Source organism: Melanaphis sacchari, unplaced genomic scaffold (genome assembly GCF_002803265.2).
Source record: "Melanaphis sacchari strain LSU unplaced genomic scaffold, SCAv2.0 Contig10_pilon_pilon, whole genome shotgun sequence".
Taxonomy (NCBI): domain Eukaryota; kingdom Metazoa; phylum Arthropoda; class Insecta; order Hemiptera; family Aphididae; genus Melanaphis; species Melanaphis sacchari.
In genome coordinates, this window is record NW_020270420.1 from 4,127,897 (window position 1) to 4,154,621 (window position 26,725).

Here is a 26,725-nt window from a genome sequence, read left to right on the forward strand (position 1 = left end):
TATTTTTATACAATCAAATTAATAAATTTATAATTGTTAATATTCATCTGCATTTTGCATGTATATAATAAAAATTTAATTTAATCACATTCCACGTCTTACAGGTTTAGGGTGCACTTTAAGTTTGATTGGTTTGCATAAATCAACAATACATGGTTGTGTAGGAGGTAAGACATGTGCCAGAGCTCCTTCTGTTTCAGTTAGATCAAATGCTAAGCTCAGCTCAACAAAACACGCTTCTGACCATTCAGAACGGTGTGATATTAATGCATTTGTATCAAGTAGATAATATGATTCTAGAAATTAAAAAAAAAAAAAAGTTAATATAAAATTAAAACTAATACTACAACATACAGTGACATACACAAAAACTTATTGATAAGGGAGGGTTCAATATTCAATCATTACTTTTTTATTTATCTCCATACATAAGTATAACTTATTCAATAACTAGTAATGGATTTCAATGTAAAGCATATAATTTTTTAGGTGCTCTAAGAAAATGTGTGTTCTAAGTAAATTATTTGTTTTGTGTAACAGATACTTTAAAAATAGAAACTTTTATTTTATATTTTATTATATTTTTCCATTTTTTAGAACATATTAATATTAAGGTAATTTTACTAACTTTTAATGCAAATTCAAAATGTACTATGAAATATGGTTTTTAAAAATTTTGATTGATATTTTTTAGATATAAAAGATTTTTTTTAAAAAACAAAAAAATAACATATATTAATTGGTCAGTTGGAGATAGATAGCATGGTTTTATTTATTTTTAGCAGGTACACTGTTTATTGAAGATACTTAATTTTGATATTTTGTATTATTGTTGATTTAGTTTAGATAGTGTTTAAAATTTCAAAATTTAAACTAATTTTCTTTTCGCTTGCATAGTTAATTATTTATCAAAAAAAAATTTCGTAATTTTTTAAGGACATTATTGTGTTGGAAAAGCATTTTTGGTTATTTTTCAGAGGTAATAGATTTTAGGAAATTTTAATATGGGCGTCTAAATAACTAACAAATGGCTTATAAACATATTTTACATAGTCAAAGTATTAACTAATGTTTTGTTAAATTGGTATTTACGTACTGAAATAATTTTGAAATAATTAAGTTATCTATTACAACACTTATGTCTGATTATTAGAGCCTGGATTTATAAGCTCTAACCTAACCTATGCATTTATACTTTTTATTTGGTAGAAATATACTCATCTTACTACTTTTTGGTCTGTTAATATAAATAAAAAAAAACATGCAAATGCATATAAATCTGGATCTTACTGATACATATATGCTTGAACATAACTAGGTAATATATTGGGTAATCGGTTATCGTGCAAATGTCACCTTATTAACATATAACATAGACATTTTATGTTAGAATAATCAACTTTTCTGTTAAATTTATTACATAGTGAATAGACTTATTAGTTATTATATTTAATTTTTCTATTAGACTACATTTTTAGCCCTCAACTAAAGATTTAACTGTATTTTATTCTATGAACGTTACCCTTGTTATAGGTTAATTTCTTGGTCAGTTAACTATAACAGTGAAAGATATTTATAAAATCAGATTAAATTTAACATAAAATAAACATATTTTGTAGAAGAAAAACAAATATTAAATGTAATTTGAACATTAGTTATAAATGGATTATGCAATAATCATTAATTTTTTTTAAATTTCACTTACCATTACTGAGATTTACTAAACGTAAGTGATTTCTTGGTGGCATGATTAAATGTGTTTGTTGATCAGGATATTTGATTTTTAAGCGCAACAAAGATAATGACTCTGTTTGTAAACTGTACAACTCTGCATTTAAAGGGATAGGAAGAATTAAGCCTGCTGATAACTTATGGGTGGTATCTGGGCCACCTTGTGGACGATTAATAACAACTTTACACATTTTGATCTAAAGTAAAATAAATAAATTATAAATTTATCATACAAAATAATTTATTAGTAAATTCTTACGTTAGTGTTTGGTTTTGGTGGTGGAGTAGGTTCAGAGCTCTGTAATATAGGTAAAAGTAATTTAGCCACAATTCCTGGTTTAGATTCTTCTAATTGAGATAATTCTTTAAAAACAACAGAAGTGAACGACTCAAGTTGTATATCATGTTCACTTATATACCTAAAGATCAAGATCAAAGTTAATAAATATTATATTTTAAATATAAATGTAAAAAATCACTAAACATTGTGTTGTTTTGATAAAGGTAAAATATTACCTATTAAAGTGTCTTTGACAATAACAATTTATGATATTTATTAAAAACCTTTTAAGTAATATTGTATGTAATGTAACTATTAAAAAATTGATATAACTGATGTAAGTAAAATAATTAACTAAAATCTAGGTTTTTGGTAATTTAATAGTTATTTTAATTGAAAAACATATATATTTTTTTTTTTAATAAACAAATGTTGCAATATTATTAATTATTATATTTCAAAATTCCAACAACAATCACTATTTAGATATTTATTTTATTATCTACTTACTTAATAGTGTCTTCTAACTGAGTTAAAAAATAATGACTAAGTGTTCTGGCTGATTGGTTTGTAGCATTTACAATATATACAAGAAGGAGAGCTATAACTTTTAATTTGAATTGTTTTATGCTAGCTAATTCTTGAACACTCAAGCCAACAAACAAGTACTGCATTCTAAAATATAATAGGATTAATTATATGGATAAGATTAATTAGTTTAGATTTACATACTTTAAAGTATTCTGCAATAACTGTGAAATATTTGTGCGCACATTATTTGCTTGATGAGTAGATACAGCATTTGAATAAAATGTCTTATTATTATTATTCAGCACTTTATTCAATAATAGTTGACTATGCATATATAAAGCACTAAGCTCTGCTGTACCATTAACAGATTGATCAAGTTGAGCCAGTCGTATAAGATTATGATAAAAAGTTTCCAGCAAACTAATTTTCACTTTAGTACTACCTTTGACTATAGATACTTGATTGATTAATGATTCAAGAAGCTCAAGAGATTTAGATGAATCTGATTCAGTAGGTCTTAATTCTACTTGACTTATTGATAAACGTCCACCTAGCTAAAAATACATACACATACATTTTACAAATTCTGTCACTTATTAAAATAATAACATTTAATTAAATATCTAATTAAACCATGGTGTTTATAGGTATGATTTTTAAGCATCTGTATTTTGAATAGTTTAATGATATGTTAATAATAAAGTTAATACTAACATGCGTATGGTATCATTAATAAATAACATATACTAAAAATAGATAATGTATGTAATTATAATTTTGGATTTCACAAGTATTTAATTAATTAATTGTATATTACACTGCCTATTGATAAATTATAACTATATATTTAATCTATGATATAATTATATTATGTGATAAAAAAGAAAATTTTATTTTATTTTTTACTTTTTAGTGAATTAAAGGTAATATAATTCAATAACAGTTAATATTTTAAAGATCATAAAATTATCATCATATAAAACTATAAACTTTATTAATTAACTTAATAGGCTGTAAAATGTACTAAAATAAAATGAAACTAAAACCCATCATATCGACAATTCTATTATAATTGATTAAATAATAAAAAAACTATATTATAAGTAACATACTAATATACCAGATTTAATATTTTACTCTTGAGGTCACAAAAATGATTTACAAAGTCCTCGGAGAAAATATCTTAATTTTACATCTTAAGAGGACACCATACCCACATGTGTTGTCTCTGTATTACATACATACAACATAGCAAATTTTCGTTCAGCAGAATCCATTTTATGTTGATAGCTTTAACATTAGAGTAAATTCATCTATTATCAAACTTAAAGACAAGAATTTTATCTAGACAATGACATAGAATTTTATTGATATTTTAATTTTAAGCTGAGTTATAGCCATATAAGATATTGAAACTTTAAAATGCTCATAACTCACTTTAGAATTATAATATTAACAAAAGCCTATGTCATTGCCTAGATAAAATTCTTACATTTAAGTTTTATAATAGGTAAATTTACTCTAATGTTAAAGCTAACAACATAAAATGGATTTTGCTAAACAAAAATTTGCTATGTTGTATGTATGTAAGACAGAGGTAACATATGCGGTTGCGGCGTCCTCTTAAGAGGATACCATATACCCACATTTTAACACATTGACTACCATGCAATCATATGTGACCACACAGTATCAGAGCATACAATTATTTAAATGATCGCTGTTGGTCACATCTTATTATTATCTAAACACCTCATGGCTACGGGTTGTCGTAATCACATTTATTTGTAAATATAGATATTTTCTATGGTATTGGACTAATATTTTTTGAAGACAGCATGGAGAAGAAAATTTGAATATGTAATGAATAGTGTATTAGTAGTTTTAAATAGATTATATTAATAAGTACTGAAAAATATATCATGTATTTTTTTATATAAGTTAAAAAAAGATAATTTGTAACACTACAGTAACATAAAAAAATAAAATGTGGTTCTGCGGAAAAAACGTCTATGATCACATAGCAGTTAAAATGTTAAATATTTTGAAATTTTAAATATTAATATAGTTTTAAATACAAATTCAACATAATATAAAAGTGACTATGATAGTACTATTATGATTGTCGAGTAATAAATACTACTGAAACTAGTCATAGTTGGGAAACTAAATTTATACATAATGAAGACAATATTTTTTGTGTCATATTTTTAGTTTAACTATTTATAAAAAAAAAAATTAAAATGGTAAGATCACGAAAATATTGTTAAAACTATGAATTTATCCCAAGTTGAAATTTTTCACAAACATTCTATAGATATGTGGTGTCCACTTAACTATAATTAAATAAACTAAATAATAAAATTACTAATAATTTAAATTTTTCATACTTGCAAAGATGGAACTAAATGAGGCATAATGTCTCTTAAGTAACTATAGTGTTTGATAGTTTTATCCTCGAGTAATGATATAATGGAATTACACTTGGATGCCGCATTAAATACTAAAATTAATACACTTACATCTGTTTTTATGAGTTAAAGAAAAGTTATATTATTTGATTGACCAATATATATATAAAAACAGATGGATAAGAGGGTACTGCTCCATTCTACAGTAGTTATTGAGAGGACCACTGTAATGGACGAGTAAAATTTAAATTCAATGAGATATCATTGTATGTTAAAAATAATTCTGAGCAAAGATGTTTTATCTACCTTTCACTATGTATATTACACATGTTTTTTTATATTACTATTAGTATTATGATAATTTTTGGTAAAAATATTCCTTACTTAATTATTATTAACTTTTGAGTCAATATAATTTTACTGTAAAATAGTATGAATATATAATATACTAAAATTAAATTTAATATTTAAAAAATACAATTGTGTTTAGAATAATTTATAACATACCCATGTTTTAAGTCTCCATGAATACTGTTTTAATCATAATAAAATATTAAACATAATTATTGTTTAAACATGTAATTTAATGAAAGTTTGAAATTCATATGTCAATAAATAGCTTAAAGAGTTAAACCATTTATAAAATGATAATATACATATAAAGGAAATGCTAACATTAACTTCCAGTGAAATTTTCAAATATCTTCAATATTTAAGTTATATTAAAAAAAAAAAAAAAAAAATAATCAATTTGGTTAAGTATTTCTTTTGTTTTTCCCAGTTACTTAAAAAAAATAGGTTCTTTACTTTTGCTACCCTAAAATACCAACTAGAACTTATTTTCTACAAAAAACCATCATTTAAGTTGAAAACTAAAGAATTTTTAGTGCATCATAAGATAATGAAAAACAGAATAAAAAATAAAAATAAATAAATAAAACATATAGTAAAATTGATAAATTAAAATATATAAATGATAAAGGATACACGATGGTTCTTCTACATTTGGTTCAGGAGTTTCAAACATGGGATGAATTGCCAACAACTCAGGTACTAACGCCAATGTTAATGTTGGATGTCTTAGTCCTAAGTTTTTCATACAATTCCATATGGATTTTTTGTCCTTAAAAAAAAATATACATAGATTAAGACAAATACTTATTAAATAATAAAAATTGTATTTACCTCTGGATATTTTTTTAAACTTTCAATTAATCTGTTAGTGCACATCATTAATCCTTCTTGATTTAATAGTTCAAATGATGCAAATATATTATGTAAGCCTTCACGCACAACACTTGATGAATCCTAGATGATTATTAAACTATAAAATTAATCAATTAAATATTCTAAATAGATATCCATACTTCAATCACGGCTAAAATAATCTCCACTTGATCATCACGTAGTCCAGACGCATATGAAAGCTTTACAAGACTTTCAATAGCTATTAAACGTACTTCTTCAATTTCATCATTAAACATGTCTACTAAGAACTCCATTGCAATCACTGCAAATTCTGAATGTCTAGTTGCCAATGAACACATAGAACTTATTGTAGCTATACGTACCTCTAAATTTTAAAACTCATAATATTAATAATAAATTATTATTTTTAAATAGTATACTATTACCAAGAAATTCATCTTCCAAACCATGAAGATAAGCACCACTAGCTCCTGTGCTAACCAAACTAACTTGCTGTGCATCCAACATTTCTTGAGGTGTATCTTTAGTGCTTAATGCACTCATCATAGCTGTACCTTTTGCTAAACATTCCCAAACACGTTCAATAGAAGTTCGTTTTCTCTGTAAAATTTAACCATGGATTAAATTATGTTTGAAAATAGACTTTAAATGAAATAGTTTAATATATTATACAAGTATTTACACGCAAATTAGACATTAATGTTTGATCCAGTGTCTTCAACAAAACATTTGTACTGACAGACATAAAAGATCCAAGAAGCTTTGCTGCTTGAGTACGAATTCGGTAACTTATATCAGTCATAAAATTACATATATTTTCAAATGCCTCATCAGACATTCGAGCCATCTCTTCACCATTACTACCTTTGATTCTTCTGTTAAAGTAAATAATTTGTTTAAACATAAAATAACTATATACTTTAAATTACTTACTCTTCAGGATAATAATTTCCTAAAACTGAAATCACGTTTAAAGCAGCTTCTCTTACCATTTCATTATCATCATTTATAACTGAACAAACATCTAGATAAACAGCAGGGTTTAATCTAATACCTCGGTCGTGCAATCGAACCTAAATATGGCAACATTAAAACATAATTTGATATAAAAATACAATTAAACTGTTCAGAGGTCCTAATAAATTAAAAATTAAACTTTCCACAATTCATATTTCATGCATAAGGAAAATTTTATATCTTGTTATTGAAATTTACACATATTCTATATTACATATAAATGACAATTATTCCCAAATACAAAACAAAGTACTGCATTTGAAGAGATATTAAATTAAACGAAAAATGGAACTTCTAAATATTCATATACAAGAATATAAATAAAAAATGCATTGTTAAATCTTTATTTATTTATTTATTACCATTGTATTAAAAGCATTACTCCTTGTTTTTGCATTGTAATGCTGTGTATAACTTCCAATTAATTTTAACATTTCAGAATGAATATCTAAACAATCTTGTGGAATTTTTACAGGCATCAATTCACCTATTATTTCTAAACTTTCACATGTTATGTTTGGTCTATAATCTCCCAATGTCTGTAAAAAGTATAACCACACATTTTTATAATTTGTATTAATAAATACCAGTAAATTATAGTTGTACTTCTTTAGCATAATTAGTGAGTTTTAAATGAAGATCCATATCATGATTCATACGTTTTCCAAGTGCTAATAGTGTTTTTAGACCACTAGTTTTGATTTTTTGAGATTTAACTTCTTTCATTAAAGTAAATATTTCTTCAATAATTTTGTAAACATTCTATAAAAATAAAATCTATCATTAAATATCATTTTTATTAAATTATCATAATCAGTTAACTTACATCTTCACTAGTTTCATCTGAAGAACCAATAGCCGATAAAACAGAAAATATTAATATCTTGACTGTAGAATCTGATTGAAGTTTAAAATGTTCACTGAGTTTAATTAAAATGTTAGAGATATCCGAATCCTAAAAATTAATTTTACTTACATTCTTTGTTAAATGTTTAAAAATAGCAAATTAAATTAACTATACTCTGTCTCATTACAAGAATAACCTCTAGTGACCAGTTTCGCGAATGACAATGGGAATAAGTATGACTAATATACACTGAGTGTTGTCAGTAAATTTTTTCCAACAAACTATCTTGTATTTTGTTATATTTAACGTGTAATAGTAAATTTTTGATTGCCAATAACAAAAGTTGACGATGAAAACTAATTTTGATGGATTTAGTATGATCTAACTTGACAAAAATCATTTGTAGCCCATAGTTACTCTAAAATGAGACAGAGCACTTCAAATAATATTAATTATTTAAAAATATTTATTATTAATCATAAAATTAAATACCTACAATTTAATTTAATTTATTAATATCAGATATTTAGTTACATTATTATATCATTTATATATCATCAATAAGTTTATTTTTTTTTTAACATAATAGAATCATTAAAAATATAAAAATCATAATTGAATTAACCAATTTATTGTTGTAATAGAAATTTTTATGCTAAATAATAAAATATTATTAGTTTAACGAAATTATACTGGCTTTATTTTGTCAGCACTATAATGTAACTTAGTGCAAAATGGGCATAATAAAACTTGTTCTTTCTGATTGCATCATTTAAAATATCATTAAAGCGGTGTTAGTCAAAAAGTTGGCTTGGTTTTTTTGTGTCAGCAATGACTACTTAATGAATATAAGTATATTCTCCTAGCTACCTATTTAAATTATGAACTTTTATAAAATCATACTGGATAGAAAGAATACAATGTATATGTGCCAATAAAACGCTAAATTCTTGAATATATCTTTAATAGAAGTTGACAGCTAATTGTTTACCTGAAACTGAAGTTGTTCTAATATTTGCAGCAAAATTTGCACTACATCATTTGGTGTTTTACGACCATTAATTGTGTTTACAAGTGATAAGGTAGCACCAGTTGTTAAAGCAGACAATTTCACTAGACATTTCAATTTTTTTACTGGTGGTTGTTGCTCTAACTATTAAAAACAAAATGTCTCATCAATGTTAATATTTTCTACATTTTATAATTATGAAAAATATCAATAGTGGCAATTCTTACCACTTGTGTACTATACTCTGCTAATGCTCTTTTTTTTAAAACTGCCGCCATGATAGCACAGTAAATAAGTAAAATCAAAGTATTCAAAAGTTTATATTTTTCGTATATTATGTAATAATTTCCTCAAATTATAAACCGTTATATTGTTACTTGTTTGTTATCGTTGACTATGAATCTAATTACAATTTATGGGAAACATGAACTTAGTGGTAACTAGTAAGTATTATAAAAAAAAAATTAGTATGTATTAAATAGATAGTAAAATTAGTAGCACCACTAACACTACTAACTAGTGTAATTATTATTTATATATATATATAAAATATTTATCAAACTTAATTTGTTTTTTTTTTATAATGCAATATTGATAAATGTATTATCATTAGAATATAGAAAATTCAGGTTTTTACCACTTACCACTTTTATACCATTTTATTAAATTGAAATGTATAGACAAAACTTACATTTTATATTTTAATGTGTAAAAAATAAAAGTTTATTGTTATTTATTTATTTGTTATTTTATTAGTTATAATTAATCCTTTGATAAATTGTAACTCAAGTTTACAACTTCTTTGTAAAAATTAAAAGAAATTCAAAATGGCCGAATGTTGATATTTGAGTAATCCATACATATAAATATATATATATGTCTACTGGAATAATATTTGTATGTATTGTGAATTGTGTGTGTGTAGATTTGTTTGTATGTGTGTGTGTACTTTTCCTCCGTCGACCCTCTCTATTTAGTATCTGTCAGTCTATCTCTCTTTCATCTTTGATTCTATGAATCTTTCGTTTCTCTTCTATTATTATTGTTTTTTTTTTTTTTGATCCAGCATATAAATTTTAGATCTTTAAAAAAATATTTGAATACGTATTTTGTGCAAAATTAACTAATATTCTATATATTTTATAGTGTAAACGGCATGCGCCATAGTGTCGTGTGTAGCAAGTGTTTAGTGGTTTTATAAATGACAACGCTAACGCATTCATTGCCTGGTAAGAAACAAAACCTAATTATATATATTTGAATTATTTTTGACGATAACTCGAATTAGTTTAATAAGAGATTGAAAGTTTAAAATTGGCCTCAATGTTATCCCTCAAAAATAACTCATTTAAGATAAAAAAGAATCAATAATATTAGTTATGTTTTATTTTATTTTAAAATACCAATAACTTTTTCAACCTTTAATGATGCATATATAATATACATAATCTTTTAATTATTCTGTTTCAGGTACAGACTTGAGCAAAGTCATACAAAAACGAAGAGCTGGTTCTTTAGGGTAAGAATTAAATGCTTTTTGTTTTTAACAATATGTTTTCTAATGAATCACAATTGATATGTGAGAGGTTTAAAAATTAAGCCTTACATTTGTACATTTGTATTCAAGTATACATTTTGAACTCATAGAAATTTAATTTAATTATAAAGTACCTACCATCTAATCATACATATTAAAGTAAGTAAAGCTTGGATTTAGAATCAAACCTTTTTTTTTTATTGGATGACCAAAGATCTTCCATATACTAATAAGTTTGTATATTGTATTATTATTTATAAATTACTTATTAAAAAGTTCAGCTAAAAGTTGATTAATTCTACCAGAGGTAAACTCACCCACCTAATGCATCTATAAACAACTGGAGAAATTATAGAAAAAAACTCATTATACAAAGAACCTTGATTTTCTTGCAATTCACACTATGATTAAATCAAATATATTATTTATTTTATTACATATTTTTATCTCCGTAATATTCATTCCTCACCAATATTTTAATTACATATTTCGCTCATATTTATACAATATGAAAAAAATAATTTTAGTACTTGCCTAGAATTGATTATATACTAAAACAAAATTATGGCAATATATTTTAATGAAATTCATAAAAAAATAATATAATGCCTTTTAATTAATAACTAATATTATTTTCCATTATAAATATTATCAAAGAATACACGTAGAAAAATACTGTTAAAAATATTTTCTTCAGAATATTGATAAATATTTTGAATAAAAAAAATAAATATTTTTCTTGAAATGTTTGTAAATAGCAACCAACTGTCATTATTTTAAATATAAATATAAAAACCTAAAAGTTTGTATCTACTGCATACTAGTTGTGAATAAAATAGATTCATTACATTATTATAGGTTCATAATAAATTAATCCTTATGAACAGAAATAATTTGAATTTATAACACTTATTAAATAAAGTTGTACTCATGTATTTTTGATATTTTTAAATTGCTGTTAGAACAATTTTGTATGGACATTGTATCATATTTTTCAGCTTAAGATATTTAAATTAAAAAATGGAATGTAGTTTTTGTTTGAAAACAATTTGTAAATTCCAAAGCAGAACATTTTTTTGGAGAACTTCTACTTATGAAAATATAAAATCTATTTCTAAAATTGTTTGAACATCTGTAACTTATTTGCATTAAAATATAATATAGTATAATATAATATTAGTTCTATTATATTAGTTAATGCATATAACTTAATCATTATCAATGATTATTATTATATTTTATGGCATTTTATTGATTATTAAAGAAATATAAGTTAGTTATTCATAATATGTTGTGTTATTTAATAATAAATATATAATATATACTATAAAAACAAGATTCAAGTTATTAAGTGCTTCAACTTTGTATAGCTCAAAAAAACATAAACATTTCTTTCAGATTGATATTTATATTGTAAAACATGAATTATTAGGATGTAATCTACTTATGTTCTACATAGGTTGTAAGTGTTATAAAATTAAATGAAAACTTTCAGTTAATTTAGAATAGTGTTATATTGTTCATAAGTTAAATTTAACTTACCTTTGAATTTATTTGATCAATATCTTATGTTAAAGGAACTTAAATTATACATATTTTAAACTTGTCTATAAATAAATACATTAACATAATATTTATTTATTATAAAAATTCCACAATTTAACTATAATAATAAATTCATTAAAATATTAGTACTTTAAACTTGATTCAAAAAATAATTGTTTCATATTGGTGATATTTTAAGATAAAACTTCAGAGAAGGGAAAATGCCAGTTATCTGTTTTAAATCAAAACATAGCTATGTTTCTATCTAACAAATACCTCTCTACCTACCAATTTTTATAATTTACATTACTTCAGTTATTACCTTCTTTTAGTTTAAATTTTGTTGTTGGTTAATATACTCTTTTATTACATGAGAAGTTTCATAGGAGTTTGCCATCATTCACTTTTTCATATTCAAAAAAAAAGGATTTACATTCTTTATTATAAAAATAATATGTATATTTAATAATCATTATGAAATAGCTATTGACATAATTCAATTCCGTATACTTAAATATTTTACTATTATATATTTCTTCATAAAGAAAAAAGTAGGTAATTATTTTGCTGTACTGTCAATCTCGAGTCTAATTTGTTGCGTTTTTCTTATTTTTTCTCAATTGTTTTGAAAAGTACTATACATTTTTTATTTTTTGGCCTGCCAATTAAATCTTATTTAGTACCAGAAAGAACACTCAAAGTTATAAATCTAAGCATTTTTTTTTCAAATAGTAAAAGTGTATTTACACATAAAAACATCATTATAAAATCAATGCATTCATCGTTCCATTTGGAATCTAAAATTATGTCTATAAATATTAAATTTCATTTATTTTTCATTTTATCTACATATTTTTCTTTTACAGATTTACATTTATTATATATTCATTTTGATAATTTGGAATATTTGTTTATATTTTTTTACTTAATATTATTTATTATGGTAAATATTATTTTCTTTGTCACTTAATTTTGATATGTTTGTTATTTAATCAACTATAATATATTAAAATATTATACTCATGTTATTTGTAAAGCAATTATATTTTATTTAATATTACATTTAAGTATATAGCAAGGTTTGTAATGAGTTTTAATTAAGCTAATATGACATGTATATTTTGATTTGTATAAAATTGTGTTGTTCAGTATAGATTTTCATAGGATAAGAAACCAATTAAATTTTGAGATTACTGTTGTTACTTTAAAAATAAAAAATATTTAATTTATCCAGAATTCATCTTTATTTTTCTTTTTTTTTTAAATTTTTTTTTTTTAATAATAACATGTATAATTATTTTGCTTTTATTTTATTGATTATTTTTATTACTAGGCTAAAAAATATATTAAATTAAATATTTAAAAGCACTTGTATTATAAATATAGCATTATGACATTCCAAGTAGTAATAGGCAATAGCTTATAAGAAAATTAAATTTGACAATTCTTAGTGTACATTGTTAGTTTTGATGGCAAACATACAACATGACTTTCTATATCTATCATATTTTGGATAACAACACAAACAAAATTTTATGTTGCTTAGTTGAAGTGTTTGTTTGTTAAACAATAGCGGTTCAGTAGATTATTGTTTTAAAAACAAACTGTTGACAAACATACATCTATGATGTATTATTCATCATATGAACTGTATTCAATTGATATCCATTTTAGTTACATCCCAAATAAGGAATATGGATTAAGTTTTATTATATATGTGTAATGTTATTATAAATATAATTTGACGAGCAATTAAAATAATTATTTATTTGAATAGTGCAGTTGAATCGAATATATTATTTATTATTTATTAACTATTTATGATACAACTTATATCAAAAATAAAATTATTAATTTATTTTCTTTATTTATGAGTTGGCTCATTCAAATTCTTAAAAATATTAGTTAGTGTACAGAACAAAAAAAAGTCAATAATTTTGAAATTGTATATTTATTAGTTATTACTAATCAATATTCAATTGCCTAATTTACTTATTTTATTTGTTAATATATTTTTTTTCAGTATAAATCTTCTAAATAGTTTGATCATATTCATATATTGATGAACCCCTAGGAAGATCAGCTGATCCAAACATTTTTCTCAAAATAACCTCTATTTTGACTAAACTCAATAAAAATTTTACTCAGGTTTATCTTGAACCTCGTATTGTAGTACTATTACTGTGTCTATAAAAATATACCATTTATGAAAAACCATACAATATGTTCTATATTAATTTATGTTTTGTATTTTTATAGTTTATTCCATGGTTGGCAATAAAGTAAACTATATTTTATACATACTTATTATTGGTCATAACTCATAAATAATTTAGGCAGTTTTTATTTCTAATATTCATATTATTACTAGGGGTCGGCAATTCATTTTTAGGAAATTTGTATGTTTTAAATTTATTATTCTATGTTTAAATAGAAAAATAATAAAAAAAATCAATACATAAAAAAAAAAATGGTTTCTATCTGTAAAGATCCGTATGTGACCCTTCGTTAGAGTGAAATATTTTGGCAATGATTTATCATCATTAATCGCATTCATAAAATAATTGTGAGTAAAGTTTGGTTATAACTTGGTTTTTTTTTGATATTTTTTCAAACACTAATATGTTTAATTACGAAATATATATATAGGTATGTAGTAAATACGTTTCAAATCTTACTTATAAAAATGGTTTTTGATGGTTGTTACTAAAAACTAGTTGGTCATTTTTATTTGTGTTAGTTGAAACTATGCTGATTTTTTTTAAAGCACTTTGTTAATTCATGTCATTTTCGTACTATGCTTCTAATAAAAAAAAGTTCCTCTGCTATATGGTAGATTTTGGGTTTACTTTTCGTCCCCGCTGCTTTTGGTTCATCTAGAAAAATAATCTTTTCTATAGTCTTAAATTCCAACACTCGCCTAGTTGACTAAAACAGTACTCTTATTTTCATTAAAAGTTAACCCATCGTTAAAATCTGCTAATTAATCAACTATTTTCTTGTGCAACACCTGATAACCATCATTCCGTTTAAAACGAACCTGACATAGAGATCTATCGATTCTATCGAGTGACCTCCCAAACATATTTATTCACATAGTTTTGATACGGTATGCAACGGTCGTTATTACAAAGTACAGGCACTGCAGGGACCGGTCTACACTGTCACCACCATCACCACAGTTATAGAGTATAGACACCATAACGTCAACTCTACCACCAACGCCATAAAGGCTTAAATGAGATGGGAAGACAACTCGCGCCGGCGATCGGCCTCTCTTGTCGCGACCGTTATCGAATTAACACTTTTTCGATAAACACATCGTGAATTCGTTTTTTTCTTTTTCTGTACGTGAAAGAGTATTTTTGATTTTCGCTTTTCACCTCATAACATGGCGAGATGTTCTGTGATATTTTCATTGCGAGCATATTTTATAAACATATTTTAATATAAAATAAACACGCCGAGCGTCCAGTGGCGTAATTAAAAATTCTAGCCCATGTGCAATATTATTTTATGGCTCCTAAACATCGTTATATGAATAAAATTAGACAATTACACTTATATATAAAATGTATAATTATATTATGTATTATAATTTATATAATTCATAAAATATATCATAATTAATTAAATAATATTTATACATGAATTAAATGACATAATAATATGTATTAACATGAAATAATTTATAAATTACGTTGTCAACATTTTAAATATATTTATAACGTAAATATTTTTTTTCTTGCCTTCAAATCAGAAAATTATTTTATAAATTCCTTTATATCCATTTGTTTAGGTTCTTTAGCTTCAATGGCTAAAATTTTTAATTCACTGAGATGTTGTTGTTGTGTGGATCTCAAATAATTTTTTATTATTTTCATTTTCGAAAATGACCTCTCTGAATTTGTCGATGCTATACGGGTATTGTTAAAAATAACAGTAAACTTGTAACTACATCTGGAACACTTGAATATATTAATGGCTGATTCATTAAAAACTCAATAATTTTTTTTATTGAATTTAATTTTGCTAGTTCTTCTTTTACAATATCCATTCAAACTAACATAACTAATTGTAATGGGAACTCTGTAGTTAAATTTGTATTAAATTTCTTTTGGAGTTTATTTGAATAGTCCATTATTTCATTAACAGGGAGATGTATTAATATATTAGGACTCAAAAAGTTAAACAAATTACATATTTCATTTATTCCTTCGAACCGATTATAAAGTTGATTCCAAACCATATCAAAAACTTTGTTATATAAATTAATTTTAAAATAATGTTCGTTATTTTTAAATTTAAAATCTTCAGCTAATTCGTCAAAATGTTTTTTTGATATTTTTCTTTTTTATTAGAAAATTCAGCTTTTACATTCCATTTATTAGCTATATTTACAGCATCAGTTTTGGCTTTTTCGTAATCATTTCTAAATTTTATGTTCTAATGACAATATTCTATAATATTCTACCTGTTTCATGGACGATTCGATTTATTTTTACACTCTTCGTAATAAAAAAGTTTATAGTTTTATCGTAGTATATTATTTATTATAAAATAGTTTAAAATTATTAACAAAATATAAAATTTTAATATATTTTAAACAAAATATTAAAATTCTAGGGCTTCTTTTTGAACCGTCTAGGCTCCGGGCCCCGGTGCAATGCACACCTATGCAACCATGTAGTTACGCCACTACGAGCGTCTCCAATCATCAACGTGGCCATTCTTTACTTTTTTTTCACCACACTAGTGGCGTATTTGATTTAATTTTAAGGGGCCCCCTCTTATGGGGCGGTACTAAATTTACGAGCATTATACACTAGTTAAGTACAATATTTTTTATATGTATATTATATGCTTATGCTTTTTGAATACATATACCTACTAGTCCATTTTATACTTCCGTCTTTTACACGTTGCATATCTTGAAAAAGGTAAATAAAATTAAATAAAGTTACAGTAAAATAATATTATATTTATTAAATTATAAAATCAATATTTATTTTTTTTTTCATTTGTAAGAATTTATCAATAATTCTGTTAATATCTTTATTTATTGATCTGTGCTTAATGCAATAATGCCAATCCGCTTAATCTATTTTGCTCCATTGTGGATCTAAGCCATGTTTTTAATCTAACTATTTAATATTTATACTAATCATAAGCGTAACTAGTCCTTTAAGTTAGGGGAGATTTTTCTATTCTAGTTGTCGATGGTTATAGATTTAAGATTGAAATTTAAAAAATATATATATTCATTAAAACTTATTCAGAAATTATTAATTTTTTACTACGTTTTGTTTGTCTAATTGTACTGACTTGACTTATTAAATATATGGTACAAAGTTCTAAGAGCACGCAGCGTTATTCTTATAAATATGTCTATACTAACATTTGAAATGTAATTAATAATATTTTTAATTTAGATATGTATAGATTATATATTTTGTCCATGAATAGTGCACAATTTATTGTAGGTGGTAGATATGCATTCATGTTACTTTTTGAAGTTTTTATCTTGTTCATTATAGATCTCAACATCTTTGTATATGGTTTATATGGTTTGTATTTTTCCGTTTTGCGTTGTACTTAAATATATAGTTCGTTTGTAATTTCATGTATATTTTATATTTTTTGTTATTTATTTATTATGTAAAGCAAAGGATAATCGTTTGTTCAAAGTGTGGGTACCTACATAGTTTTCTATGGTTGATGAATATCTGATGAACGTGATGTACAGGTTTAACGATAAGATCTATTCGGTTATTTATAACTACAGTAAAAAAAATCTTTTGATGTTTTTAATAAATGTACAAGATATTAAAATACAAAACATGTCACCAGGTAAATATTAATAATGAAATACAAAAAATGTAATAAAAAGGGGGGTTGGTATTGTTCTGGAATTATTAAAATATTTTTTTATAATATTTAAATATAGTAATTGTTTCGTATAGTTGTTAACTGATCAGACAAAAATCAATGAAAGTATTAAAATTAACTGAATCGCAATAACTAGACGTGTTTTTTAATTTTTTTGGAAAACAAAATGTACATTTAAAATGAAATTATTATTAAAGAAACACTAGATATTAAAATTAAATTCTCACGAATAGTTAATACTTTAATAGGCATTTTACATATCGAAATATTGTTTGATGTAAACAAAACTATGTAAAAAAGTTAGAGAAATTCGATTTGTTGCCATGCCTAACCTATCTTAAATTTAATAATATTATTAAATTAAGTAAAAGATTATATACTTAAAATATACCTGTATAATATTAATCACTATAATTATACTATAAAATAATTATTTTATATATTATGTATAATGTATATGTATACCAGTAATATTAAAATGTTGCCATTATTAATTTAGTTGGTTATTTACTTATTTATAGAGCAGGTAATACACAAAACGTATTTATTAAATATGTTTAATTCGATCAGTGTTGTTTGTACATTTTACAATGTATTAATATATTGTACTTTTTAATGTGAATATAAAAATAAGTACTTGGTAGATATATACAAAAATAAGTATCAAATTTAATTATGTTTGTTTTAATTTAATAACCATTGTTTTATACGAAATCTTAAATATAATGGTAGTATCTTTAGATAATTTAATTAACCAAGAAACATAATAATTATTACATAGTATGATAACGATATTATAATTTTTTAATTTTTTAAACGTCCCATCATTCACCAACCCAAAGAATAATAATCGTTAGAAATTATTTGTGCAACTTATATTTAGGCATTAGTCTTATTATATTAATGGAGATAAAATAAAATAACCTACGTTTCCAAAAGGAAACTATTTTTCATTATGGATTTAGATGTGACGCCCTGACAAGAATCTAATATATTAAGTGTCTAAAGTCTTAAATTGATAAGGAATTATGGAGAAATAGTATATTTGTATACTTTTATTCATTCCAGATCATGTACTCTCTGATTTTCTAGTGTGTAATATTTACATTTTCAATAAATTAATAGTGACTACAATAAGTGTGCATATTATTGTGTTTTAAATAAAATTATTACATTAATACTTTATTGTTATTCATTCTAGTATTGAATGCCTCTATTATATATACACAAATAGTACAATAGTACAATACTTAGAAATAATTTAAAAAAAAGTTCATTCTAAAATTGTTTTTAAACAATAAGAATATAATTAATTATGATATTTTATAAACAAAATCTGTTTGGGAGTTTTCAACTCCCGCAGAAGAATAAGTTACGTAGAAATTGTTAGTATGTAAATGCTGTATTACCAAATATTTTCATATAATTTAATAGTGTTATATTTTATATAATTTAAGCATTGGATATTAATTATTATATTATATTGTTATCAATGAATTTAGTATTTTCTCTCTGCTGGTTGCACCCTCGCTCAATTTCTGTGGAAAAGTTTACGTTCGTGTCATTCTGATAGAATTTAAAGAATAATACAAATATACTATTATTCCGTTAAACTTTGTGGATGTTCAACTTTTGATACTTCCACCAATCAAATATTGTACAAAAGTTCGTCATATTATACTTTCGGAAGTCGTCGACCCGTTCTCCCCAAGTGCAGTTGCGTATAATATAACTTAAATACAAAGTACCGCACGCCTTAATAAACGGTTCATTTTTTTTTTTTTTTTGATTTTTTTACTTCCCTCTCCGGTCTATTACTATTCATCATCATATACGATAAACTCGACACTACACATTAACCGCGCGCGCTATCGGCGTTACCTAGCAATGCTTGTCGGAATCTTGTTTTTTCTTTAAGCATTTCCCCACAACCGTACTCTTGCGACGCGGTAGTGGGGAATGCCTCTCTTTAGTCCCCTCCATAATCCCCACCAGGACCGCCGACGCCGCACAACACAGACCGTGTAATGCGTGTGTACCTGTGGCGATGGCAATGGCGGTGGCCGGCGGCGGCGACCGTGGTCGTCCGGTTCAGTCTTCAGCGTACTCGCGTCGTTTGCGTTCCTGGATTTCGTGTACCAGTGTTTGTCCACGTGCGGGCGTGTGTATAATATAATAGTATTTTTTAGTGTTCGTGTGTGTGTTAACATTTCATCCTTTTAATTTAGTAAAAAATCTTTTATTTTTTTAAGTTTTTGTTTTTTACTTATATATATATTTGGTCGGTGTCGTTCGTCTCAGTCATCCCGTTGGTTTATTTTTTATGGTGTCTTGTGACATATATGTCGTCTCGGCGACGGCTTCCGGACGCGAAAACGTCGCGACCGCGGTGGTGTTATGAGCAACGGTTGGTGGCTACAACTACTGCTGTAGTAACAGCCGGATGTACGGATACGCTGGTCCTCCCCATTACGGGGCCGTCGAGTCTTCCGCGGGAGACTCGAGTGGCTATCTGCAGCCCGGTCCCATACCTATGGCCATGGTCATGCCTATGCCGGCCGTATGTGAACCACCACCGCCACCACCACCACCGCTTCAAATGCCCGACGAGGCGATACAGAAACGGAGGAGGTTTATCTTAATACTATTATAATTACTATTATTAAATGATATACAAAATAACAATATATTATTAAAATTATAATGAATTAAGAAAAATATACATATTATTAAAATAATAACTTTTTTTATAACGACTGTGTAATAAATAAGATTGAAATATATTATTTTAGAATTATGTGATTTTACTTGTGTCGCTCCGTAATCTGCCCACTCGACAAACCCCCCTCTCCACTTAAATCCTTCGTCTACAGTAGCGCGTGTAATTACTCATTAAAAACCATACTCTCTAGTATATATAATAGTAATAATAAAAATACCTATGGCCAGTTTGTTTAATATAATTGTTTTTTATGTAAATAACAACGCCACATTGGGTCGCACAAAGCTTATCGTTGTATTGTATAATATAAATATATGTTATAATATTATATTTTATTATGTTCTGCAATTGGTCGATGTGGTCGGCACACCTGAGGTGTATATCAGTATGACGAAACTACGGCCTGTTTTTATGTAGAAATCAACGAGATACCTTATGTCCTTATGAGCTATGACAATAGAACGTTATTCTTGTGGTGAAAATTGTGACTATTAGAAAACATACTAACTAGTAACTAGTATTACTATTATGGTTTTAGGTTCATTTATGTATACTTTATGATTATAAAATACCTATTAGTATTTTGATGTGCGTATCGTTTAAAATTATATCTATATTATCCAATTCATTTCTCTTATTCGTTAAACTAATTAATATTATGTACATTAATTTAACTAATAATGACTCTTGCGTTTTTAAGAAATTAATTGGATAATTTGTATATTGATACGTATGCATGTTAATAGTGGTTCTTATGGTTTTAATTAAGTTACTAGTAAACCTAAATCATAATACTTATTTTATATTTTATAATTTTAATGATATTGTATTAATAACTTATAAATATTTTTTTAGATTTAAAAAAATTAATTGAAATCTTATCAATAGATTACCTATCTATTATAGATATATTAGGCAGGTTAGCAGGTAGTTAATATTTATACTTTATACTGAGTTTATAGCATATGCTAGTAAAAATATCATTTGATTATACTTACCTAAAATAACAATATATTTTTCAGTATTCAGTTACTATAATAAGAACATTTTTTTAATATCTTAGTCTAAATTTCATTTTAACTACATTGTAACCAATATAAATATTTTAACACATTGTGACACTGTTTGATGTTAGCTGCTTGTAAAAAAATAAATATTTTAATCAGTTGATTTTGTTTAACTAATGAGTAGTTTTGACTTACTAATTTATTGCATGCGTTTTGTCCTTACTTGTGTATTTACGGTAGTTAAATATACGCACGGGCGCGCGCGCGCGTGTATATTGTATAAGGTTAATGAATTAGAATGTTATCAGTCGGTGGTCTAGTAATTGTTTTTACCCCATTGATTTTTCTTTTTCTTTCTTTTTTTCTTTTTTAAACAGGCAATTAAAATTTTTAACAATAATTTTATGAATTCAATAAAATTACCAACTATAAGTATAAATGTTATAATAAAAAATAAAAATAAATTCAAATATTTAAACAATAATTATTATATTGTTATTGTTACAATTATTAAACTACATTCTAAAAAGTAAAAGGAAGGATATTTTTTCATTTTATTTTCCTAACTTAAACAATAATATAATATTAGATATTTTAATTTAACGCAATATTGATCCATACAAATTATAATTATTCCCGTAGTTTTTATGGAGTATAAACATTTTTTTTATTTTGAATGTTTCATAACATTAAGTCAGGAATGAATAATTGTTTATATAATTTATTATTTTATTATTTTGTTGAGAAGTACATCAGAACGTATTAAGCTCTGGAATGAAAAAAACACATTTATCTATTTATTTACATTATCAGTCAATCTCGATAACGACTTATTTTTGTTTTAAAATATCATAAAGTATGTTTTATTCTTATAAAGATTTATTTATTTATCAGGTTTTTACTTTATAATGTGCCTTTTTTATATTTTATGTCATTATGCATGTTATGAAAATTACAATTGATTTTAATCAATTTTTTAAACTATGTATTTAATGATTTGCATAAATACTAAGTATATGACAGATGTATATGTTTTTGTCAATAGTGACAATAGAAATTATTAGTATTCAATAAATACTAAGTATCACTAAAGTAATTTATTTTTTTAAGAAATTTAACCCTTTTTTTTATTATATTTTAAATTTGTCAATTGTCGATCTTAAGTTATTTTACCAACTGCTGTAGTTCATAGTTTGTGTAATGATAAATGATTATATAGTTATGTATGGTTTTTAAACTTCTAAATATTTATATTTTTGTTACAGTTGTTGTAGAGATTAGGAAAATAATAATTAGTTAATAGAACAGTACTGCCATCGTAGTACCTATGAGAAAAATAAAATATAAATATTTTAATGTTGCTTAGTTATTTGTAGATGGTATATTATGACGTAATCATCTAGATTTATTAAGCTATTATGTATTTAATCATAAATATATACAGTCTTCATATTTCGTGCGATGAAAATTTTTGGGATTATGTTGTTTCTTAGGTGACCCTCCACTATTTTTATTACACTCAATTTGGAAGATCAAATTAATTTGTCATAATATATCGTATATGTATACTGTGTTCTAAAAGTACCGTATCACCTTGAATATCTTTGTGGTATTATTTATTTTTTTTACATAAAAATGTATATTAACTTTTAAATTGATAGGTATATAGTTACTAGTTTCTTATTGATTTTTATTAAAAAACCCATAGTTAAACTTATTGAATCACCATAGATCACTAGACTTAAAGTTTAGTTAGTGTAAAAATATATATGTAACAAAAGATAAACCATTGTTTAATAATATTAAAAAGCAATATAATTTTAATCAAGTAATTAATAATTGTAGCTTGTACTATATACACTATACAACACCTAACTACCTTATATAACGAACTTTAAAATATTTGGTATAATAATTCTAATTATATGTTTTTAATTTTAAAACGAATAATTACTAACATTCTATATAATATAATATATACTGTATTTTAATTATTTATTTGATTATTTGATATACATTTTTATGGTTACCATTTATTTAAATTTAGTTGAAATAATAACATTTTACATTTTATTAATATAATTGCTTTGTCTAGTTTTCTTTTCAAAATAAACTTTTGATTGGTTTATACAAGAAAATACTACCTTTAACATAAAAATCTCTTTTGATTATTCGTTATATATTAAATTTCTTTTAAACTTGTACAAATATCAGTTTTTCGAAGGTAATATTATAGATATATAAATAATTTTCTGTACAGACTATATTAATGCCTTTCACGTGTGGAATGTTGTAAACCAGTAACTACATATATAATCCAAAAACAATACAGTTTTCGTCTAGATTAATGGCACCAAAATCGGAGCTTAATTTACCTTTATCAAACAAACACGTACTAAGTACTCGTATACGTATACACGTGTACCCACTAATATTATTTTGTAATTGATCAATATCATCAACAAACAATACTTAGTATGAATATTTCTATTTGTCATTGTTGGAACTGTTGGAAGAAAAAATGTACCTATTCGTAATTACATATTTTCAAATTTATTTAAGTTATGCAAAAAAAAAGACTATATATTATATTTAGATTGTGTTCTTATTTGTTTCATTATTATTTTAAAAATTACCATACTACCTAATTATTTATACAACCACAGAATTAGTAGTAGAACTACAAACGCGTTGCAATTATATTGATTAATAGTTCAAGTATTTTTTTCTTCAATCTTTCTAGAGTTTTGGGACAAAGTAAATTACTTTTATTTACAATTATTTTTAGTAATTAGCTCATATATGTATTATGCACTTAAATAACGTTTATAAAGTAAATGTGCATTAATATAACTTTTGATAAAACGATTGATTAAAATAAATTATTTTGACTTTTGAGATAAGCACAATTATCATCAGTTAACTGATACATTTAATTGAACCCTAATAACGTATATGTATTATTTGAGTTATATAATTATCAAAAATATTATACATTAAATATATCATAATATATATATATCATGTATATGGTCAGATTTGAAATATTTTAAATTGACGTTATTCAAATAAAAATAGTTAAAAAAATATTGTCCTGAATTAAAATCCTGTTGAAACAATTTTTTTTTTAAATTGGTTATAGAAATATAAGTACTTTTAAACTTTTTTATAGCTACAGTAAAAAAGTCTTTAAGAAAAAAAAAAGAAAGAAAAATGTACTATAATACACCTATAATAAATACCTATTTTATTGAACATTGAACTACAATAATTTATCAACACTTAGATTGATGTACCGCATTTGACACGCCTTCGAGCGCGGGTCTAGTAGTGGTGATGACGCGCAGAGGCTTGATGAGAGGACAACGAACACTATAGCACATTAGTTCCGCTGTATCCTCTGCACCACACATTAGCCAATAGTTTTTCTCGTATTACACATGTGTTAGTGTCACAAAATTCTATATCATCTTCAGAAATCAAATAATATAGTTACAGATGTGTTGCAAAATTATTAATTTCAGAAAAATCTGTTTCTTCTAAAAATCCTTTGTAAAAATAGTAGGATTTGACTTGACCTTCGTCCATATATCAAAGTCACCATTTCCTCGGCATGAGGTCTGATAGCCAGGTGTTCTATACTACAGGTGTCCCAAACCCTCGCAGACAATCGGTCCCCGGACATTTTTTTTATCGTATTGACCTAAAAATGAAATCGCTTCTAACATTCCGATAATACAACAATAAGAAGTAATGTACCGAAAGGAAACGATTGTAAAATGAAAATAGTTTAAAGGTATCTTGGAACTTAGAGATTCTTTCTTGTAATTAACATAACAATGTACTATATGCCATGGGGATAATAATAATTTTTCAATAAACGAACATAAAATGATCCTTCATAATTTGTTTGTAATGTTATACAATTTATTATTTTCTTTGTATGATATGATTAATCTTGTTTCACATTCTGAGAATAGTGAAAATTCTTTGAATTTAGTATAAAGTATAACAATGTTTCCATTGTTGAATGAAAAGAATTCTAGTAAAATGTATCCAATGAAACTATAGTAGTGTTATAATAGTACTAAGCTTGCTGCTTACTAATACTGCATATAAGATAATAAATAATAATACCAAATATATTTATGTTCATCTAGTTTTAAAATACAATATTATATAATGGTATCATTCTACTGTATAGATTATTTATTTACAATTGGTTTTCCACTTCTATTAATTTTGAATTTTGTTTTTATGATTCGGTTTAGTTTGTACGAAAACATTCAAGTTTTTTTTACTATAGATACATAATTAATTAAATATTCAGAGGTTTACTAGAAATGAGAGGAAAATAATTATCCTTAAAATCGTATTTTAAATTTTAATCACTTAATTTTCTAACGAATCATTTTATGGGATAAATCACTTTTAATGGGATTTAAATTTTGAATCCTGAAAACTGTCTAAAATATGAATTAATAATATATTGTTCTCGATTAATTGTAATTCTTATTGTAGTTTATATTTATGTAACATAAACGTTCTCAAAAATAATAATTGTCCTTGATAAAAAAAATGAAAAATTTGTATTTTAATAGTTAAAACATACTCCATACATGCATAATATAATATATTAACATACATATGTACTCATAAGGCTATTAAAGTTGATAGCATTCGCACTTAATATTGTGTGTTAAATTACCCATATATAATAACTAATCAGGTATTATATTTATTTAATAAAACTAATTTTTTTGTTTTAGATCCGATGAAGAGGATTCTAGTCAAAAATATTCTAGAATGGAAGATGATAATATCCAAGACAAAGAAAGATTTGCCAGGTGAGTGTTTAACAAAATTGGTTAATAAAAATTTAAAACGTTTGTATTTTTGTTATAGTTATAAATTATTTATCATGTATAATTTATTATATTGGTATATAATATACAATATTAATAACTTTTATGAAAGTAACTTAATATTA

At 24.6% G+C, this 26,725-nt stretch overlaps 2 protein-coding genes across 5 annotated transcripts in view; one reads left to right on the plus strand and one right to left on the minus strand.

Annotated features, from left to right (window-relative positions):
* Positions 1-29: 29 nt before the first annotated feature.
* On the minus strand, positions 30-9,313 carry LOC112603622 (integrator complex subunit 4). The gene is made up of 17 exons (XM_025352298.1): positions 9,263-9,313; positions 9,018-9,179; positions 8,006-8,134; positions 7,786-7,941; positions 7,542-7,718; positions 7,096-7,235; positions 6,845-7,037; positions 6,588-6,762; positions 6,321-6,526; positions 6,139-6,261; positions 5,941-6,076; positions 4,933-5,066; positions 2,744-3,096; positions 2,522-2,686; positions 1,991-2,150; positions 1,706-1,928; positions 30-296 (listed from the first exon to the last, which is right to left on the minus strand). The coding sequence occupies exons 1-17, from the start codon at positions 9,311-9,313 to the stop codon at positions 85-87; spliced, it is 2,895 nt and encodes a 964-aa protein (XP_025208083.1). The 3' UTR covers positions 30-84.
* A 696-nt stretch (positions 9,314-10,009) lies between these two features.
* LOC112603511 (aryl hydrocarbon receptor nuclear translocator homolog) overlaps positions 10,010-26,725 on the plus strand; it is a 33,170-nt gene continuing 16,454 nt past the window's right edge. For 2 of the 4 annotated variants that reach the window (XM_025352109.1, XM_025352108.1), the window contains exons 1-2: positions 20,100-20,637; positions 26,505-26,582. In XM_025352109.1, coding sequence (XP_025207894.1) covers positions 20,450-20,637; positions 26,505-26,582 — 266 coding nt within the window. In that variant the 5' untranslated portion in view covers positions 20,100-20,449. Of the gene's footprint in view, positions 10,265-10,505; positions 10,555-20,099; positions 20,638-26,504; positions 26,583-26,725 lie in introns of those variants that run through there. The other 2 variants (XM_025352110.1, XM_025352107.1) reach the window with 2 other exon arrangements.